The sequence below is a fragment of the Scomber scombrus genome, chromosome 1 (genome assembly GCF_963691925.1).
Source record: "Scomber scombrus chromosome 1, fScoSco1.1, whole genome shotgun sequence".
In the NCBI taxonomy this organism is placed as follows: Eukaryota; Metazoa; Chordata; class Actinopteri; order Scombriformes; family Scombridae; genus Scomber; species Scomber scombrus.
Window position 1 is genome coordinate 16,744,894 of NC_084970.1, and position 18,151 is coordinate 16,763,044.

General features: G+C 36.5%; 2 protein-coding genes across 2 annotated transcripts in view; one reads left to right on the plus strand and one right to left on the minus strand.

Moving 5' to 3' along the window:
- The window catches only part of myom2b (myomesin 2b), a 28,123-nt gene extending 22,857 nt beyond the window's left edge, over positions 1-5,266 (minus strand). Inside the window, exons 1-4 of the mRNA XM_062428152.1 lie at positions 5,187-5,266; positions 2,493-2,550; positions 2,238-2,392; positions 1,923-2,009 (exon numbers count right to left, since the gene is read on the minus strand). Of these exons, the coding sequence (XP_062284136.1) occupies positions 1,923-2,009; positions 2,238-2,392; positions 2,493-2,550; positions 5,187-5,266 (380 nt within the window). The remainder of the gene's footprint in view (positions 1-1,922; positions 2,010-2,237; positions 2,393-2,492; positions 2,551-5,186) is intronic.
- Positions 5,267-10,408: 5,142 nt separating this feature from the next.
- Positions 10,409-17,912, plus strand: rnaset2 (ribonuclease T2). Its single transcript, XM_062421703.1, has 10 exons — positions 10,409-10,525; positions 12,106-12,183; positions 12,390-12,444; positions 13,986-14,035; positions 14,654-14,711; positions 15,062-15,126; positions 15,476-15,589; positions 15,746-15,791; positions 16,052-16,126; positions 16,656-17,912. The coding sequence occupies exons 2-10, from the start codon at positions 12,113-12,115 to the stop codon at positions 16,848-16,850; spliced, it is 729 nt and encodes a 242-aa protein (XP_062277687.1). The 5' UTR covers positions 10,409-10,525; positions 12,106-12,112; the 3' UTR covers positions 16,851-17,912.
- Positions 17,913-18,151: the final 239 nt, after the last annotated feature.

Below are 18,151 nucleotides of genomic sequence, written 5' to 3' on the forward strand. Positions count from 1 at the left end.
GCCAGTTAGCTGAGTTATCCGCTGAGTTAGCCGCCGAGCCAGCAGCTGAGTTAGCAGCAGAAAGCTGTCAGACGTAGCTCCATGTTTCTGGTAGAGGTGGTGACTTTGATTGACAGGTGACACTTGGTAGGGAGCGGGGCTTCAGCGAACTTGGAGGGCACTCCCACAGCGTTTGGGAGCAGAGAAAGAGGCTGTTTTTTACACAACTTTGAAGCCTAATTTCATATGTTTGGCGATTTTTTTTTATCATTCAAATTTGGCAGGGTGGTTAACAACACACTTTTTTGTGGTATGTCAAACTCAGAACACATATTTATTCTTCCTTTACACAGACTTTAAATCTGCGGCTGCAATATACATGGCATGATTTGACATAGCTGACATGCAACTCCTCAAGAACTATACATCAGTTCTTCAAGTGGAAGAAAAAATGTAAACACAGTTACAATGGGATGTTTACTTAAAGTAAACTATGGCCTGATCATGTACAATCATAGCACCACAGCATGTGTGGTGGTTACATCGACTGGCATACACCAAATGGTGGGACTGCCGCTAATGTCAAATATAAACCAGCTGAAGAGGCACAAGAGGGCATCTTCAGAGGTCAAAGCCATGTTTCAGTGTCATGGTTGCTGCATGCCAAACATTCATGGCAACCTCTGTGTTGAATCTCTTTCTTCTTTCATTCTCTCTTTATCCTTCAGTCTCTTTTCTCTTTCTGTCCCTCTTTGTATCTCATTCTCCCCCTCATACTCGTCTCACCAACTTTTCCACAACCTCAAATTACAGCAGTATCTTCTGACACGGGAATTACAACCTGTGCAAAATGTGCAAGCTTATGTATTCATAAGAGGATGATGTTATTGGTGGAAGTAACTACAGCAAGCAGGGAGCTGAGGAGAAAGCAGCAACAGTGTTCTTACTCTGAATAATAATAGCAATAAATACTAAAAAAATGCACAGAAATGTTTACACTGGCGTGTATGTGTGTGTGTGTGTGTGTGTGTGTGTGTGTGTGTGTGTGTGTGTGTGTGTGTGTGTGTGTGTGTGTGTGTGTGTGTGTGTGTGTGTGTGTGTGTGTGTGTGTGTGTGTGTGTGTGTGTGTGTGTGTGTGTGTGTCATGACGTAAGGATCTACATGGGGGTAGGGATTCTGCATTTTCTTTCTCTGTCATGAGCCTGGCACTAAATTACCACAAACTGCTGGTAATTTGCAATTCAAAAGAGATTGATCCGCGAAGGCTTAGAGGCAAACGTATTCCAGCCTATTTTTAAAACCTGAATACTATCCCAATCCTTTCATGGTAGCAGTCATTCTGACCATTCTGCTATATTGTAAGCTGAAACACTTACTATTTAGGGTGAATAAACAGTCTAACAGTAGATTTTTGGCTAATAAAATACTCACAAATAGTCAGTTAGTCTTACTTTCAGATTACTCAACTCTTAAGAAGCTGATGGTCGTTGAGGTGCATTTTTCTACAAGCAGTAAATGGAGTGAACTTGGTGGTTGGCTGAACATTCAACTGTATGTAACTATCAGACATAGAGAGCTACAGTAGGGGTGAGTGGAGTCGAGGCGATAGTGATGACTAAAAGAATCCTGGAGTATCACGTAGCACTGAGGTCAGCACTTGAACAGCTGAGCTATCTAAGATTGGAGGGAGAGCAGGATATGCTCTTGTACCCTGTCTTAAACCACACAGCGGACCTACAGAGTCAGTCAGTTGATTCGGACATTATTAGTTCATAATGAATTACAAATTCAGTACATTATTTCAAAGATTCGAAGGATTTAAGTGTAGCTGCTTTAAGTGTTTTCCAAATGTTTGGTTTTAAAAATTTTAAAGCTGTGAACTGTTTACATCAAATATTTTATTAATTTTAAATAATTTTGAGGTCTGTTTGGATTTACTGTACCTTGGAATCTCCAGGGTATGGATTCCACTTTTGGATCCCATCAGGTACTTTCCAGAGGACATGTCCAATATCACACCATCTTTATACCTAAATGACAAGAAAATGTTAGCTTGCCAGCCACTTTTTTATTTTATTGCTAAGATAATCATATCATATGTAAGAGAGATGAAAGTCCAAATATATCTGCATGAAACATTGTACAGTTCTGTAACTGTGATGCTGTGAAGAAATTTAAACAGAAATTCTACTTTTAATTATTATATTTTATCAGTTTTGGTATTAGATTAGAAGGTAAAAAGTTTTTTTCATACTCACCATTTTACAATCGGCATTGGGAAGCCCTCAACAGAACAGCAGAGTTTGATTGGAGTGTGTTCAAACACAGTGTGAGACCTGAGTCTGACCAGGAACGATGGTCCCCTGATCATGTGCTCCTCACGCACATATTTTTCTGTCATCTTTGTCCTCACCTAGACAGGCAACCAAGCATACCAAATAATAAATAAAACAAATTAATAATGTAAATTTTATTACTAACATTGTGGATAGAGGAGATTTATAGCTTCTTACCACATCCTGGATGTGAGCATGTGTTTTGTGCTCATATCTTTCCTCCATCGCCCCAGAGCTTCAAGACAGATAGTAAGTTAAGTCCACAAAACAGATAAAGAAACTATTTTCACTTCAACATAGGCTGATAATTGCTAGAAATTCCAATGAATATGGGTATACTATGCCACATTTAACCAAAATAGATAAAAATGTGATATTGTATTCACATTAAGGTGTATCCCTGCCCACAAAACATTTACACTGCTAGCCCTGCTTCCATAACAATGATTGCAAATGACTAGCTCCCAAAGTCATTGTGGTGTCTTGTTGTTTGTTTTGTCTTTCAAATATAATAAGTATAGCCAGCTACATGCAATCTGCAGCCAGTGCTTTACTTGACTTGTAGTCAGAATCCACATAATACCTTGTTGTTCATACATTTTCGAGAACTATATGATTTTTGAGGGACTACTAATAAAGTGTGTCAGTGAGTAAAAACTGTCATACCTTAACCGAGCATCCACAAAGTTGGTGACTTAAAAAGTAGGATTACAAATCAAATCTCCTGTTCTTTTTCACACAGATTTTTCAATCTGATTGGTTTTACACATTTAGGAGTTTTGTCTAACCTGCACAAGACTGCTGGACAAACATTGTGATCAAGCTTTTAATATCTCTACAAACAAAAATGTAACTTACAAATGTATATCTGCTCTTTTTGTAAGTTATAAGAATATAAGAATAAGAATAATAAGAATCTTCTGAACAACAAATATTGCCCATTTGGAGAGAAATTTTTGAACCATTGTGAACCAAAGTAGGGGAACCAAGAGAGAGGAGAATGATTATTTACTATATCCTTTGTGTTTATTTGCTGCTATACTCAATATTTGTGCGCATAGCCAAATTCCATACTCAGCAAATGATGCCATTGAGAGCCCAACCCAAGAGAGACTGCCTGGCCTGTTGCCTGAGAGCTGGAAGTTGCCAGCAGCAGAAACAGAGCCAGAAGTAGAAAAGCTCTGTGTCCTTCAGCACTGTTGTTTATAACCCCTTCAGGCCAGAGGTCATTCCACCACTGCCATATACAAATCGAATGGTGTGTCCTGCAGTCAAAAAATGTAGGGGATCCTGAAAGCTCAACCGTAAGAAGCAGTTGGTGTTGGGATTGGCCATTGTGATGAGACTGGGCAGGAGGGACAATGTTGCATTGTAACAGAAGAAAATGAGACCAAAAGTAATGTCTTAGTTTTTGTGGTTGAAGTGAATACTAGGTTGGGGTATGATAGCCATTTACAGTCTTTGAGTCTTAGAGAATTGTTGGTTAGTCCTAATTGACAAAACATGTATGTGTACATTTTAGTGTGCTGCTCTCTATAGGAAGGTGGATAAGCCTATGTGAAAAGAACACTCCAATGATCATTGCGTTTGGTAAATATAGCTGGAGTTGCCAGTTCTCTATAGAGAAATGATAATTTAAAGCATACAATAGATTATTCATATTTGGTCAGCAAATCAGTCAGTCATTGTTAAGTACACATAACACACAAGCTTCATATTAACATGAGTATGAATAAAAAGATTAAATTAGCTCTACACGAGCAACATCACTACCACTTCCACACAGGATCACGCATTAGTATAAACAATCTCACACTTGACATTGAACCCTTATTAAGAAGTCCTTGTATAAATGTTTTTTTTCAGTTTTCAGCGCTGATTTACTGCACATTATATAAAACAAAAAAAGAACAAAGAAAAAGTGAGCAGCAGCAAGAAAAAAGATTGGAAAGGAACACAGCAAAATACACACACACAAAATACACACTTATATTAACACACACAGAGTGACTCATTGAGTGACAGGTAATCTGTGAAAGATATTTACAGATATTAAGAATTAGATATTAAGAGTTACAGTTGCCATTTTGTTGCAGAAAAAACAAAGGATGTCCCAATTTTTTCATTATTTTTATTTTTCACCCTGATTTTTTTCCACAAATTTTCCCCGATCCTACATTTATTTTTTTCTAGATAATACAGTTTTACAGAGAACAAAGTAAGCCTACATTGTAATTAGTAAAGTCAATCCAGTTTTGGCATCTATTCGCTGACATCTAACTAGGCAGCCTGCATAAAAACTGTTTTTTTCTATTTTATGTGTGAAAAAAATGTTCAAATGCAAATCCAGAGCACTTTTGCTCACCCCGCTTACTACTGCAGGCTGTCAGTATAGATACCATCATGCATTGCAAATATGTTTAAGTGTTTTGTCAGAGTGCATTGGGTTGTTTTTGACCGCAGGCTAACCAGAAAGCACTAGGTTACCATAAATGGAAGACTCAACTTAGGTCTTGCTTAATATAGCCAATAATGAACAGTTAAAGTTCTCTTCAAACCTGATACTGACTTTGAAGACAAGCTTGGGACATCCCTTGTGAAAACCCTTTTCTAATTTAACTTGTCAATCCTGGTCTTGATCTGAGTCTAATGTTAGTCTGAACTAGTCAAAACCTATGGCTTTCAAGGTAGTTTTTTTGCTGTATGTGCTATATTAATGGTTACGTGGCTGAATTTGCAGGTTTAGTAATGACAAAACGTATTACTGCTACAGTACTACCATTAGTATACCATCATATTAGGACTCTCTAGGTGCTGCAAAAGCTTTACTATATGTTTCAGTTAAAATGAGCCTCAGAGTGTGTCCTGTACCTGCTGTATTCTTGAACCACATATTTGCTCTGTTTGTGGTGGTATTCGTGGTCGTAATGTCCATGTTTCCTCACCGACATGGTGACACTGTTGATACTGACCTGTTGGACCAGCAAAACACGCACAGACTGACATGGTAATATATTACAGTATATCTTCACATACAACAAGTCAGACCACCATCACAGTGTCACGAACACACACAAACATGAAGGTAACCAAACCTAAAGGATGGTCAAAGAGATGTGAAAAATGAGATGCAATCTAATGAAGACAAATGTAAACAAAAAAAGAGATGGTTACATATTCTGAAGAGTTTCTTAGGCTTTTGCAAACAACAAAAGCTTGATTCGTGTGTGGCAACAGCAATGGACAACACAGTGTATTTGTGTTCATTGCTTCACCCTTTACAAAAAGAAAAAACCCTCCTGGAATTTGGACACATGGAGATGACAACAACTGTCACATGGACAGACACACACAAACACAACAGTCTTAGTGGCAGTTTCAGGAATGACAAGGTGACACTTTATTGATTTAAAGACACACAGACACATGTCCCCACACATAAACAAAAGGCATGGCTGTAGACTATTGCTGGACCAGTAATGGATATGAACAGTAAGTGACAGTACAGCTGCCCCAAAGTTCTTCCAACAATCTGACAACTGTAAATTCAGTGTTAGCAGTCATAGCATATTTATTTAACAAATGGTGGACTGGAAATTATTTTATTTTCCACTAAAAAGATTACAGCTCTCATCCTAACAAATTTCTGTTATTCACTATTCATTCTAGCAACAAGACTGAGATATATGTCATGAATTCAACATCAATTCTGTCACCACTGGTACAAAAAAGAAAGAAAGGGAACTGCTGCCACTTAGACATGCATCCTCTGACAGGTCTGCCTCCTCTCTTGCTACCTACATAACTCAAATGCATTACTAAAGACTTTTGACTTGCTCACTGCTGCCAGGCAGCAGTCTAATAAAACCTCCAATGTAAAAAAAAATAATAAAAAAAATTACATACTCAGCAACTTACAAAGAGCTTTCTTTGCAAATGTTCACCAATCAGCTATTTGTGAAAGGGCATGTTTTTATGTATGAGTTTTTCTTGAATGTGAATTACGCTGACTGTAATCTGTACCAAATACAGTCAAGGATATGAAAAACTACAAAATGTATGAGGTGAAATGCCACAGCGGTAGTTCTTTCTCCATTTTACTTATTTTATTTAGTTTTGTTTTTACACTAAAAATTAAAATTAAGTGCCTTTAATTCCAGGCGATGACAGCATTCACTTTTTTAATGATGTCTATTCTCCTTAGCTAGATATCTGATATAAACACCAAAGCAAGAGCGTAACTTTGTCTTACATCATCATGCACACATTGTGGTGTAGGAACATAATTCCCTTACATCACCTAAGACCTCAGAAACTAGAAATAAGGTCAGATGAAATATGAAACTGATTCCCCCTGCCCAACCTCACCCTGAAAGCTACCAAGACGTTCTGCACCGGCAAAGACATTTCAGTTTCCACATCTTTGAAACACTTGCCCCAGCTGAAGGATCAGCATAACTATCACCAAAGTCAAAGTGTAACTCACCCCTAACGTCCCAGAAGTGTCAATCAAGCAGCCAGTCAAACAGATAGATGAAACCATAGCAGCCTAACCTCGACCTCTAACCTCTGAGCCCTAAAATGTCTTTTAGATTATCAATATTTTCTTTCTCATAAACTTACATGTATGTAGACATGTATGTATGAATAATAGTTGCCAATGAAAAGGTCAGTATCACTTCTGCTGTATCTGTTATATTTGTAAATATTTTTACAAATTCAGTTGATAACTCAAAACGTAGTGTATTTCTCATACACGTCACTCTGTCCAACAGCCAGTCGACCAGCATGACCAGCACAGAGAACTAGTATTGCAATCACTGAAGTCCCAAATGTTCCTTGTAAATAAATAGTTTATTTATAGAGCAGATCAGATCAGACAGTAAAACATAAAACCAACATACTTAGAAGACCTTGTGATTCATAATCAAATTAATCTAAACTACCATCAGGTAAGGGTAAGTCAGTTCTGGCGCTATGAGTCCTTCACCTCACTAGCAGTGTTTTCTGTCTATGTCAGAGCAGCAAAAACTGTAACAGCACAAATGTGTGCCAAGTGACACTTGAGCCTCTCTGTCTATAACAGTAAACCTCTGCAATGCTCAACCATAACTGTACAAACCACTGAAATCCTTATATATTTGATAAGTTGCTATTTGGATAAAAACACTTGCTGTGGCACACTAGTGGTAAAATTGAGTGATAATGGGCAATTAATGTGGTAAGTTTCTTCATTTTAGATGAAATGTGAGTGAACATTATGTATGAGGTGAAATTAACTGAAAGCGACACACTGTAAGTCCCAGAACAAGACTAGAAACAGTCCAAAGAGTCCCTTAAAATTTTGACCGTCCAGTGGGAGTTCATTTTATCCAATAATATTGTTACTGTTATAAATACACACAGAAATGCTGTCATTTCCATCATTTTTCATTTTGAAGACATTGTAATTACTGTCATTATCCTCAAAGCAGTGGTTATCATTTATTCAGACCAAATCACTACACATAAAAAATAAATCCAATGATTCATCACTTTAATATCAACTCTAGTTAGGGACCATGCAACATCCCTTAATTGTGCTCTAATCTGCTCCCCGTTCCTCCTTCCTAGTGATCTCGGCTTCTTCACTCAGGTTTAGAACAAAAGCAGTTTTAAAAAGTGGATAGACAGAGGGGTCAGCAATAAAAAATTGAATAAAGTTACAGTTTTTCTTACCCCTTAAAACTTCCTTTGCAGCGACTTCAGTTGGCAGCCTGAATCCACAGGGAGTCAGCCTAAACCAAGTACCAGGCCAACACAACCACCACCCGTTTCCAACCGACCCCCACCTGCCTCTCCCTAAGACCTTATAAGGAGAAAGAGCTTCCTATATATAACCAGTATCCTTCAAGACTCAAGGCTGCAAGAACCAGTCATCTATTTGATTAACAGAGTTTGCTGATTACAGTTTTTAGTGGAAGCTATGTTATCCCAACTGCTTGTTCTGGTGTGTTATCTTAACAGCTGATGCAGAATAATTGGTGATAATCTTTACCAGCTGATCTAGACAATGCTGAGAATTTGACCATTGTGATTTTGTGCGGGCACCACCACACACATATACAAGGAGGATTTTAGCTCTGCAGAATAGGCAGCAATACAGTGAGCTTCCTCAAAAAACACTTTAACAGTTGGCTAGTTACTTTAATTTGTTCCATGCCACATTGGCATGTATGTTGAATAATAAAATAGATTTCAAAGCTGATTGAACATGTGACTTCAAACCCTGACAATCAATTTGCAATGTTTCAGTGGCACCATGCAGCATATCTACAGTGTCTAGCTGTTTCACTTAAACATTTAGATCATTCTAGCTGCACTTCAGACAGTGTGCACTGCACTCAGAAACATCTTAAGACACAGTGTTGCATGCTGATCTTTGGCCAAGGGCCTATTTATAAATCTAGCTACAGTTACAGCTAAGACTATTCCTGACACACTGGAGGAGCTTTGAAACACATTTCACATCTGAGACTAAATCATATGATAGGACAATATGGCGCTACATTGAGGAAAAGGAAAGACGTGGTTTGGGATGGGGGCCGGACCTCGGGGTTGCTGTGTGATGTAGAGTGTGAAAAACAAAGCTAGTTTTCTGTCACATTCAAGATCAGCAGAACTAGTTGAAAAATATACATAGACGGGTACTGATGGTTGATCCTATGGAGACTGACTTCTACAAGTCACAAAACTTTGGTAGCCTGGTTTCATTAATTTACCATCTAAATTCTTATACCCTCCTAAGGTGATGTATGAACTGTGCATTATGATCATATGAGATCCAATGTATCAATTTCAACTCCTGCAATCTCTTTTTTCATTCTTTTTTCATTGTGTGTGTGTGTGTGTGGGGGGGGGGGGGGGGGAATAATGTATCTGCTGTGGTTGAAAAGAGCCCTCTGTTGGTCATGTGGTAGTACACACTGAAACCAAAGCTCAGTGATAATTTTAGTACATCATATTGCAGGCAGACAGTGAGAAGTTTGTAGACCATAGATCAAGAGTGACAAAGTTGCAGTAAATTTTAAGCAAGTTGAACAACTTTAGGGAAAAAATGTCACTGTTGAACATGTACAACTTGTTGTATGGTCAATCTGTTTCTTCCGATTTTGAAATGTTGACTATTCAAGGCAACCATTCCTGACATTGCAGTAACTGGAGACATGGCAAGATAAATTACTTCCTCATTTTACTTTCCTGACATGCTTAATTTTACATGTCAGCTTATAATGAGTCATTCATTTAAAAGGAACCCCTGGGCTATTCATACACTTAATAAGTTAGGCCTGTCTCATTAAAATGAAATTGTAAAACATTGAGTAAAATGGCTGAATGTTTGTCTTCAAATGAAAAAAAAAAAACATGAGAAAGATATGCTAAATTGATGCTTTTAAAAGAATACACAACTTTCTGTCAGAACAAGTACAGTAAACTATAATAGTGCATGGTATTATCCAAATCCAAATTTGTGTTGTTTGATTGTTGGACACCATGTGAATAAAACTGGCTACAGATTACATTTTGGACAGACACACTGTCAAACTGATACTCTCTGCTGACACAATGTGGACACAGCTTGCAATTTTCACAGAGGCCATTTGTTTATCAAGCTCTGAAGCTTTTCACGCATTGTTTGCATCAAGTATATACCCTCTCCTAAATCATTAAAATGGTGTTCATCAGATTGCATGTTTTGTCACACAATTTTTTGTAAGATCTGAGTTGAGTGAAATCAGTTCATACAATTTTGATATACAAGTTCTTATGAATGGCAATGAATTCATAAGTACATTCATTCTTATAAACTTAAAACACTATATACGTTATTGATTCGCAAGTCATGTATCTATCCTCAAACTGTCCTAAAATCATAGCGTGTTTACAGGGCCAGCTGTTGTAAGACGACTGAACACTGGTTGTCAAAGGTTTTAGAACATCGATAAGAAGGCATCAGGACAAGGAGCAGGCGGTAGGGTCCGGACAGTAAATCAAGCAACCCACGTTTACCACGTGATGACGCATGACCTTTACGGCGCTCGTGATTGGTTGAGCCTACAGGCAGGTAGTGACAAGTGAAGCCGTTGCTACACATAAACAACAGACTACTTGTGTAAAATGCTCACTGATCCATAAACCACGAGTCTTTCTTACAACATATCCGGCATAAGGTGAGGAGAGTTTTAAGTATTACATTTGTTTAAACTGATGCCAGTTGAGGTTTAAAGTTTTACGCCGCGTGTGTTGTGCTTCGTCGACAAGGTTTGTTATGAGTGAGTGAGTCGTTAAAATGAATTTCTAGCTATGACTAACTATCGTGTTCACTAACTTCGCTGCGTACTTTATCAGTATTATTGTTTAAAACACGTACTTTGAAGTTGTTCTAAGTATATGTACTGTGCTATAAATAAAGTTCCCTTGTTTTATTGAAGCAAGTTCGTGTCTCCTAAATTAACAGTAAAACCATTTCTTTATGCCTAACGACTTCGAAATTGCCCGTCGCTGTCTGTTACTTTGCAGCTTTGACACGTCTTGACTGATCAGTACAGTTCAGACAGTTTTTTCTTTTTTCCATTTTCCCGTTTTTAATGCATTTGTTTTGTCCTCCCACCCCAAACATGCACATTGTTTTTATTGCAGTGTGATAACAGCGCTCACCCTGTGATCTGCACTGCGGTGTTGTGAACGTTGCACTGTTTGTAGGAAGTAGATTATGACTTGGTGGCTGGACGCTGTATGTTCTTGGGGTTATACTGCCAGAGACTGGACGTTGATAATTTAGAGTCTATCTTCAGAGATCTGTTTCATCAATCAATCAATCAATCAATCAATCAATCAAATTGTATTTATATAGCACCTTTTATAGTGTAGTTCAAAGTGCTTTACAGTTATTTGATTGACAAGCTGATAATAAGACAGAACAAATGACAAAAATAAAAAACAGGGAAAAATAACAACAATAATAATAGTAATTTAAAAAAAGAGTAAAACAAAGAACAAGTTAAAGACAAAACTGAAGACCAATGCACGCAAGAAAAAATAGAAATGATAAAAATGGTTAAAACATTTAAATAAAATATGTGGAAATAAATAGGTAAAATTAGAGAGAATAAGAGGAAAGGTTTATTAAAAGTTAGAGTTAAAAAAAAATGAGGTTAACATAGATTAAAAAGACAAAAGAAAGGTAAAATAGAAGATGAAGTTTAATAAAAGCTGGACTAAAATTAGGTTAAGAAAGAGGCTAAAAGACTAAAGAAATAGACAAATAAAATTGATAAGGAGATAAAACTATGGAAAGATAATAATTAATAATAAAATTAAGATACAAATAAATAAATAAACATAAAAAATAAGCACAATAGATCAAAAACTAGCACAATAGTTTCATGACTTGACTTGAGATAATGACATTGCTGGTTGAAGGTTTTTCTTCTTGCTGCTGATAAAGTTGTCACACTGTCATCGATACCAGTCATTTCCTCCAGCTAAAACCACAACCTGTTTACCTCTTTCCTGTGTGAGTCAGTGAGCATGATCAGTAATAATACATGGTTTCATAAATATATGAATATACTGTTCATTATAATAGAAATTTACTTTGAAGGTTAATGCATTAATTCTCTACAGACACAAATGTTTTTTTTCTTTAATTCTGCACTTTGGATGTTATTTTAATGGATGTTGCAAATACCTTGAAATGTTGTTTTTTATGTTCAGTAGTTCTGGATAAAAGCAGCTGCTTCTTTTTCAGATCAGAGATGAGGCTCGGATCTTTTTTTCTGCTCTCTCTGGCAGCAGCCCTGTCCTCTGCCTTTGTGATTTCAGCTCCGTAAGTACAGAAAAATCATACATGTAGAAAAGAATACAATTGCATGCTTCCCTTTTTGTCAGGCTATGTAAATAATAAACAAAGCACATCCATCGAAAGTTTAGTGTGTGTGTGTGTGTGTGTGTGTGTGTGTGTGTGTGTGTGTGTGTGTGTGTGTGTGTGTGTGTGTGTGTGTGTGTGTGTGTGTGTGTGTGTGTTTTTTTCAGACACATGTGGACCAAGCTGATCCTGACCCACCACTGGCCCAGCACCTTCTGTAGTGTGAGTTTTTTTCTGCCATTAGCTTTTGTTTTTATTTTACTTTTTTACCAAGGTATTATTCATTTTCCACAAACAATTTGACATAATAATACTAGTAAAAAATAAATAATAATAATAATAATATGTTTATCCCAGTAAGCCATGCTAGTTAGTAAGCATGCACAATATCAGAATGCATGAACTGGTTAACCTAAATGGGATGCACCTTTGCCTTTCCTTTTCCTAATATGACAAGTTATCAAATTATTTGGACCAGATCCAGATTTGGCTCTAATCACACACCCTTCAATGATTATTTTATTTGTAGGATGAAAAGTGTTTTTTACTTCACTTGTGTGATCATGATAAACAAACCTGTGGTGGATTTTTCAGCTTTCAGTTGTCACACTCATCTCTAAAGCCTCATCAGTCAGTGTGGGGAAGCCTCTGTGTGTTTTTATATGCAGCGTTCTTTGTCCTGCATTAACCTTGTGTCTCTGCCCAGCCAGAGTATTATGTCTGTGTCTGATTTGGTCAATTCCAGCACCAGTAAAGATGAATATAACCCCGCAGCAAAGCAGATTAGCAATGGATATAAACAAGATCTGTCTGTCAGAGTGAAAATCTAAATCTATTTCTAAAGAGGAAAGAAATTGTTTGCAAAGGTTTACATTAAGGGTTATCCTATTATATGTTGAGGGCAGTGTGAATATATAAAGTTTATCCAACAAATATGATTATTGTTTAATAACATGATATCCCATTTTAAGACTTACCTGTGTATTTTTTCAGAATGTTTACTAATAATCTGTTTCACTGACTCAACGTTTAATCGTTATCATGTGATGTCTCAGTCATGAGACTGGCGGTGTGTCTTGGTTGGATTAAGCAATCTTTTCTAACGGGAGTATGCTGTAAGACGCAGAACACACATCCCTTATTTGTGCTTTTAGACCACACTTTTATGCTGTCCTAAGAGACTCCTTGATGGTTCAGACTTATGTGGTTTTGTATCATATGCTTGACTGTGTGACAATATGTGGTATTGGTATGACTTCCTTTCTCATAGCCGATTTCTAGTTTCTTGATGTTGGCATGTCTAAATGTCTTATATTTTTCTCACGAGACCATGTGGTATTACTGCAGTTCCTCTTTCCACTCAACATTATGTCTGTCCTCAGCAGACAAAAGGTAGAACTTTGTTCATTTAGTGTTTGGCAATGTATCATTAACATTGTTGTTCACTTCCTTATTTGCCTGAGACACTTATAATACAAACACGATTTTCTAGTTACAGCTTCTAAAATTAAGTTTTTGCCTTCTGTTTCCACTTATATTTAACTTAATGTTTGTTGTTTTTGGTCACAAAAATAAGCAACTGAAATATTAATCTGTATTAAAAATAACCATTAGTTGCAGCCCCAACAGTTACTACTTTGTTCTGACTATTTATTCTTGTGCCATAATTCAAGTTGTAACAGCTTTTTGGTTTGCTCCTCAATAAGACACTGCTACTTGAGTGTGTTGTGTTATAAGTGTCCAATTATTGTCAATAATTTCAGATGGAGCACTGTCATGCCAACATTAGCTACTGGACACTACATGGGTTGTGGTAAGTGTGTGTTCTGTTCTGTATCAGTGTGGTGTTGCAAACAATTATTAGGTATTTTTTATTGTATCCTAAATACTGATTATACAGAATGATTATATGATCCAGCTCAGACCTTGGAAAGTGGATGTTTTACATTTTTGCCACAAGCCTATTTAGCATGTTGTAAGACACAGAACACACATCCTTTATTTTGTGCTTTTTTACCACACTTTTAAGCTGTCCTATGAGACTCTTTTGTTCAGATCTATATATGGTTATTTGGTATCATATACCTTACTGTGTGAAAATATGTGATATTGGTATGACAAGTTTTCTGATTAGTTGCTTAGTGATTGAAATAGCTTCCTTTGTCATAGCCAATTTCTATTTTCTTGATGTTGGCATTTCTAAATGTCTTATAATTTTCTCCCAAGACAACATGGTATTATTGCAGTCCCTCTTTCCACTCGTTATGTCTTTCCTCAGCAGAAAAAGGCAGACCTTTGTTAATTTGTACTGAAAGACTATATGAGCACATTCAGTTGTACATTGTTTAGGTGAAGAAATGAATGTTAAATTGTGAGTAAGTAGCAGGTATTAAGTGATATATCTAATGGTTTGAATGTTTCTCTTTTTCAGGCCAGATAAAGGGATTCTTTGCAATTCATCATGGCATTTCAACCCTTCTGAAATAGAGGTATAACACTGTTCAGACTAAATGTGTCTTTATAATTGGGAGCAAAATTCAAAGACATTTCTGTTAAGTTAGATCAGTAGTAATTTAATTTACTGAGACGATATGTAAGTGAACAAACCAGTTGAAGATAGTGACACCAATGAGAAAGCAACTCTCAGGAAAAAGAAGAAACATGAGGATACGTCCCTCCTCAGAATAGCAGTTCTTTTTATCTACAGCAAACTAAACCAAGAAAAACTAACATAAGGCATATAAGAATTTTGGAAGATATATGAAAGATTATCACTTGGGATATAGTAGACCAACTTTCGATAGATAAAACAAATGTGTTTGTCTTTGTGTATTTTCAGGACCTGCTGCCAGACATGGAGAAGAGTTGGCCTGACTTACTTAACCCCGCTTCTGTTGAATTCTGGTATTTTAACAGTCAATCTTTTAATTTTCTAGTTGTTAATCTCTCTGTGACTAATGGCATGCATCATCATGCATTTAAGACCTCACTTTTATAGACTGCAGTTGCTGACACTACAGCTGAGGCAAGGGGAAAGATATTTAGATCCTTGACCTTTATATTCTATGGCATAATGGGCATGGTTTGTAGTGGAGTAGCTATTCATTCCCTGTGTTTTGATCAGTGGAGCCACTCCATGAAATCAGTCATTAAATTGAGATTTATCATTATCATATACCGTAGTGTGTTCTCCACTTCCATTTTTACAGGATGATAGTAAAACCGATTGCTCCTTGTTTGTCTGTTTCAACAGGAAGTATGAGTGGCACAAACATGGCACATGTGCAGCCAAAGCAGCCACTCTCAACAGTCAACATAAATACTTCAGCAAGGCACTGGAACTTTACCATAAAGTGGACTTGGATAGGTACAGGACATGTACACATTGACACCAACACATAGCATCAGTCCATACACCAGTTCACTTAAACGTGGATACCTTTTATATTCATATTATGAGTCACTCTGGACAAAAGCATCAAATGAATGACTCAGATGAAAATCTGTGTTTCTGTTATTGTAGCATCCTGAAGAAGTTCGACATCATCCCTTCAGACAAATACTACTCAGTAGGTCTATTTATATAATTTATGTTTTACAGCTTACACAGCTAACATTGAAGACACTGAACAGAAGCTGAAAATAAGAGCTAATTTGGTCAATAGTGTCTTTATGAATATCAGTCTTCAAAAATCCAAATCTGACCAATGTTTTTTACAGTTTATATTCTCTCCACCATAATAATATAATCCTGAGATGAAAGTGCCTTGTTATGATAAGGTAACAGTTATAACCTCTCATCTTTTTATGCTCTATATGTCTTATGTAGTTTTCACAAATTGAAGGAGTCATAGAAAACTTCTATGGTGTCAAACCCAAGATCCAATGTGTCCATCCATCAAAGGTATGAACCTCTTTTTTTCATATTTTTTTCTATTCCATCTATCTATATCTATGATACATAGATACATAGTATCTATGTGACTATCTGTCTGTCTGTATGTGACTATCTGTCTGTCTGTATGTATATATATATATATATATATATATATATATATTTATTTATTTTTTATTTTTTGAAACACACACACACACACACACGTGTAATATATATTACACGTTTTATTTTTTGAAACACACACACACACGTGTAATATATATATATATATATATATATTACACGTGTGTGTGTGTGTGTGTGTTTCAAAAAACAGAGACACGTGTAATATATATATATATATATATATATATATATATATATATATTACACGTGTGTGTGTGTGTTTCAAAAAATAAAAAATAAATAAATATATATATATATATATATATATATACAGAAACACACACACATATATATATATATATATATATATATATATATTACACGTGTGTGTGTGTGTGTGTGTTTCAATTGTGTTTTTTGTGTTTGACAGAATGCTGATGTCCAGATTTTGGGCCAGATCGAGATCTGTTTCCACCCTGACTTCACCCTCCTGGACTGTGAGAAAGAGTTCACACTGGAAACCATTTCTAAGGGAGGCTGGGACATTCCCATGGGTGTTGACAAGGCATCTGGGTTCAGTGTGTGTGACCATGACAAGCCAGTTTACTACCCACCTCTGCCTTGAACCATGCACACACACACGCACACACACACACACACACACGCACGCACACTGCAATGCAACAGCACACTACAACCTTAACCTACACATGCACATATACACAAAGGTACAGAAACAAATGCATTCTGTCTTTACTTTGCCAGTTGTACTGTAATTCAGCACACACAGAGACATTTTTAACTTACTATAATTTTTTTCTCTGGCTTCACATCATTTCACATCATACCCTTTAGTGATAATAATCATATATGTCAGAAATAGCATCATACAATCAGATTTTGAAATGTTGGATTAAAATTATGGCTGTGACAGGTTTGTAAAAAAAAGAAAGAAAATCTTTAAGTGCATTGTGTTTTTTATATCCTACAAAAAAAAAAGAAGCAGGATACAGAAACTCCACTACTGTATAGTACTTTAATGGAATTATGTCCCTTGCTGACCCTTTCTAGTAGATGAATCTGACAGTGCACAGCAGGTTCTTTCCATTGCCCAACGGGGGGCATGATGGCAGGTTGAGGTCAGCCAGGCTGAGGGGCAGTCTTTGCACTGTGTCTTTGATGGTGTTAGCAAACAAGTGAAGCCTTTGTATGTGTATCTGTGTTGAATCTGCAGGGTACTCTTCATGTTATTGATTGTGTTTATGTCAACCCCAAGTGTGCATCTTGTGAGTCTGTTGGACATGGTTTTATACTACTTTGTGTCCTTATGTGCCACTACTCTTTGTAGACTTAAAACTATGGTTGAGTTTATACAGTACAGGAAATGCTTCAATTTTCATCTATGTCCTTTATATTCAGTAGATGAGAAGCAGATAACTCACTGTGTTTTGTATTTCAAGGATGTAGCAAATGCTTTTTTGATCAACACTATTTAATCATTCACTAAAAGATGAGGGTTTTTTTATTAAAATGATGACTTGTTGCTATAGGAACTGTTTGTTGCTGTTTTTGTGTACAATTTACTGTAAATTGAAAGGTCAATGAGGTTGTAATTACAGCTACTATTGAGTGCTGTGGTGTAATTTTTTTGTTTCATTTTTTAATGTCAATAAAGCATTCAATTCAAGTCAGTGTGTCCTCTAGTCATCAGTGGATTAAGTAACCTGCAATATTGATAAGTGTATCTATTTGCATTTTTTATGTAATTGTAGTGTATTTGAAAGTGAATTGGACCTATAAATAGCTCTTGGTGAATAAATATAGGACCATCTTCACCCAAACATTGTTCTAAGGATGGATTTAACATTTAACCTTAGATGGTGTTGTATAATAGTGTGGCAATAGTGCTGTCTTTCTGTCTGTCCA

Coding starts and splice junctions, on each gene's coding strand:
- rnaset2 (XM_062421703.1), top strand. CDS start 12,113: ATGAGGCTCGGATCTTTTTTTCTGCTCTCTCTGGCAGCAGCCCTGTCC. Junction 15,127..15,475: donor CCCGCTTCTGTTGAATTCTG/GTATTTTAACAG, acceptor CTGTTTCAACAG/GAAGTATGAGTGGCACAAAC. Junction 16,127..16,655: donor AATGTGTCCATCCATCAAAG/GTATGAACCTCT, acceptor TGTGTTTGACAG/AATGCTGATGTCCAGATTTT.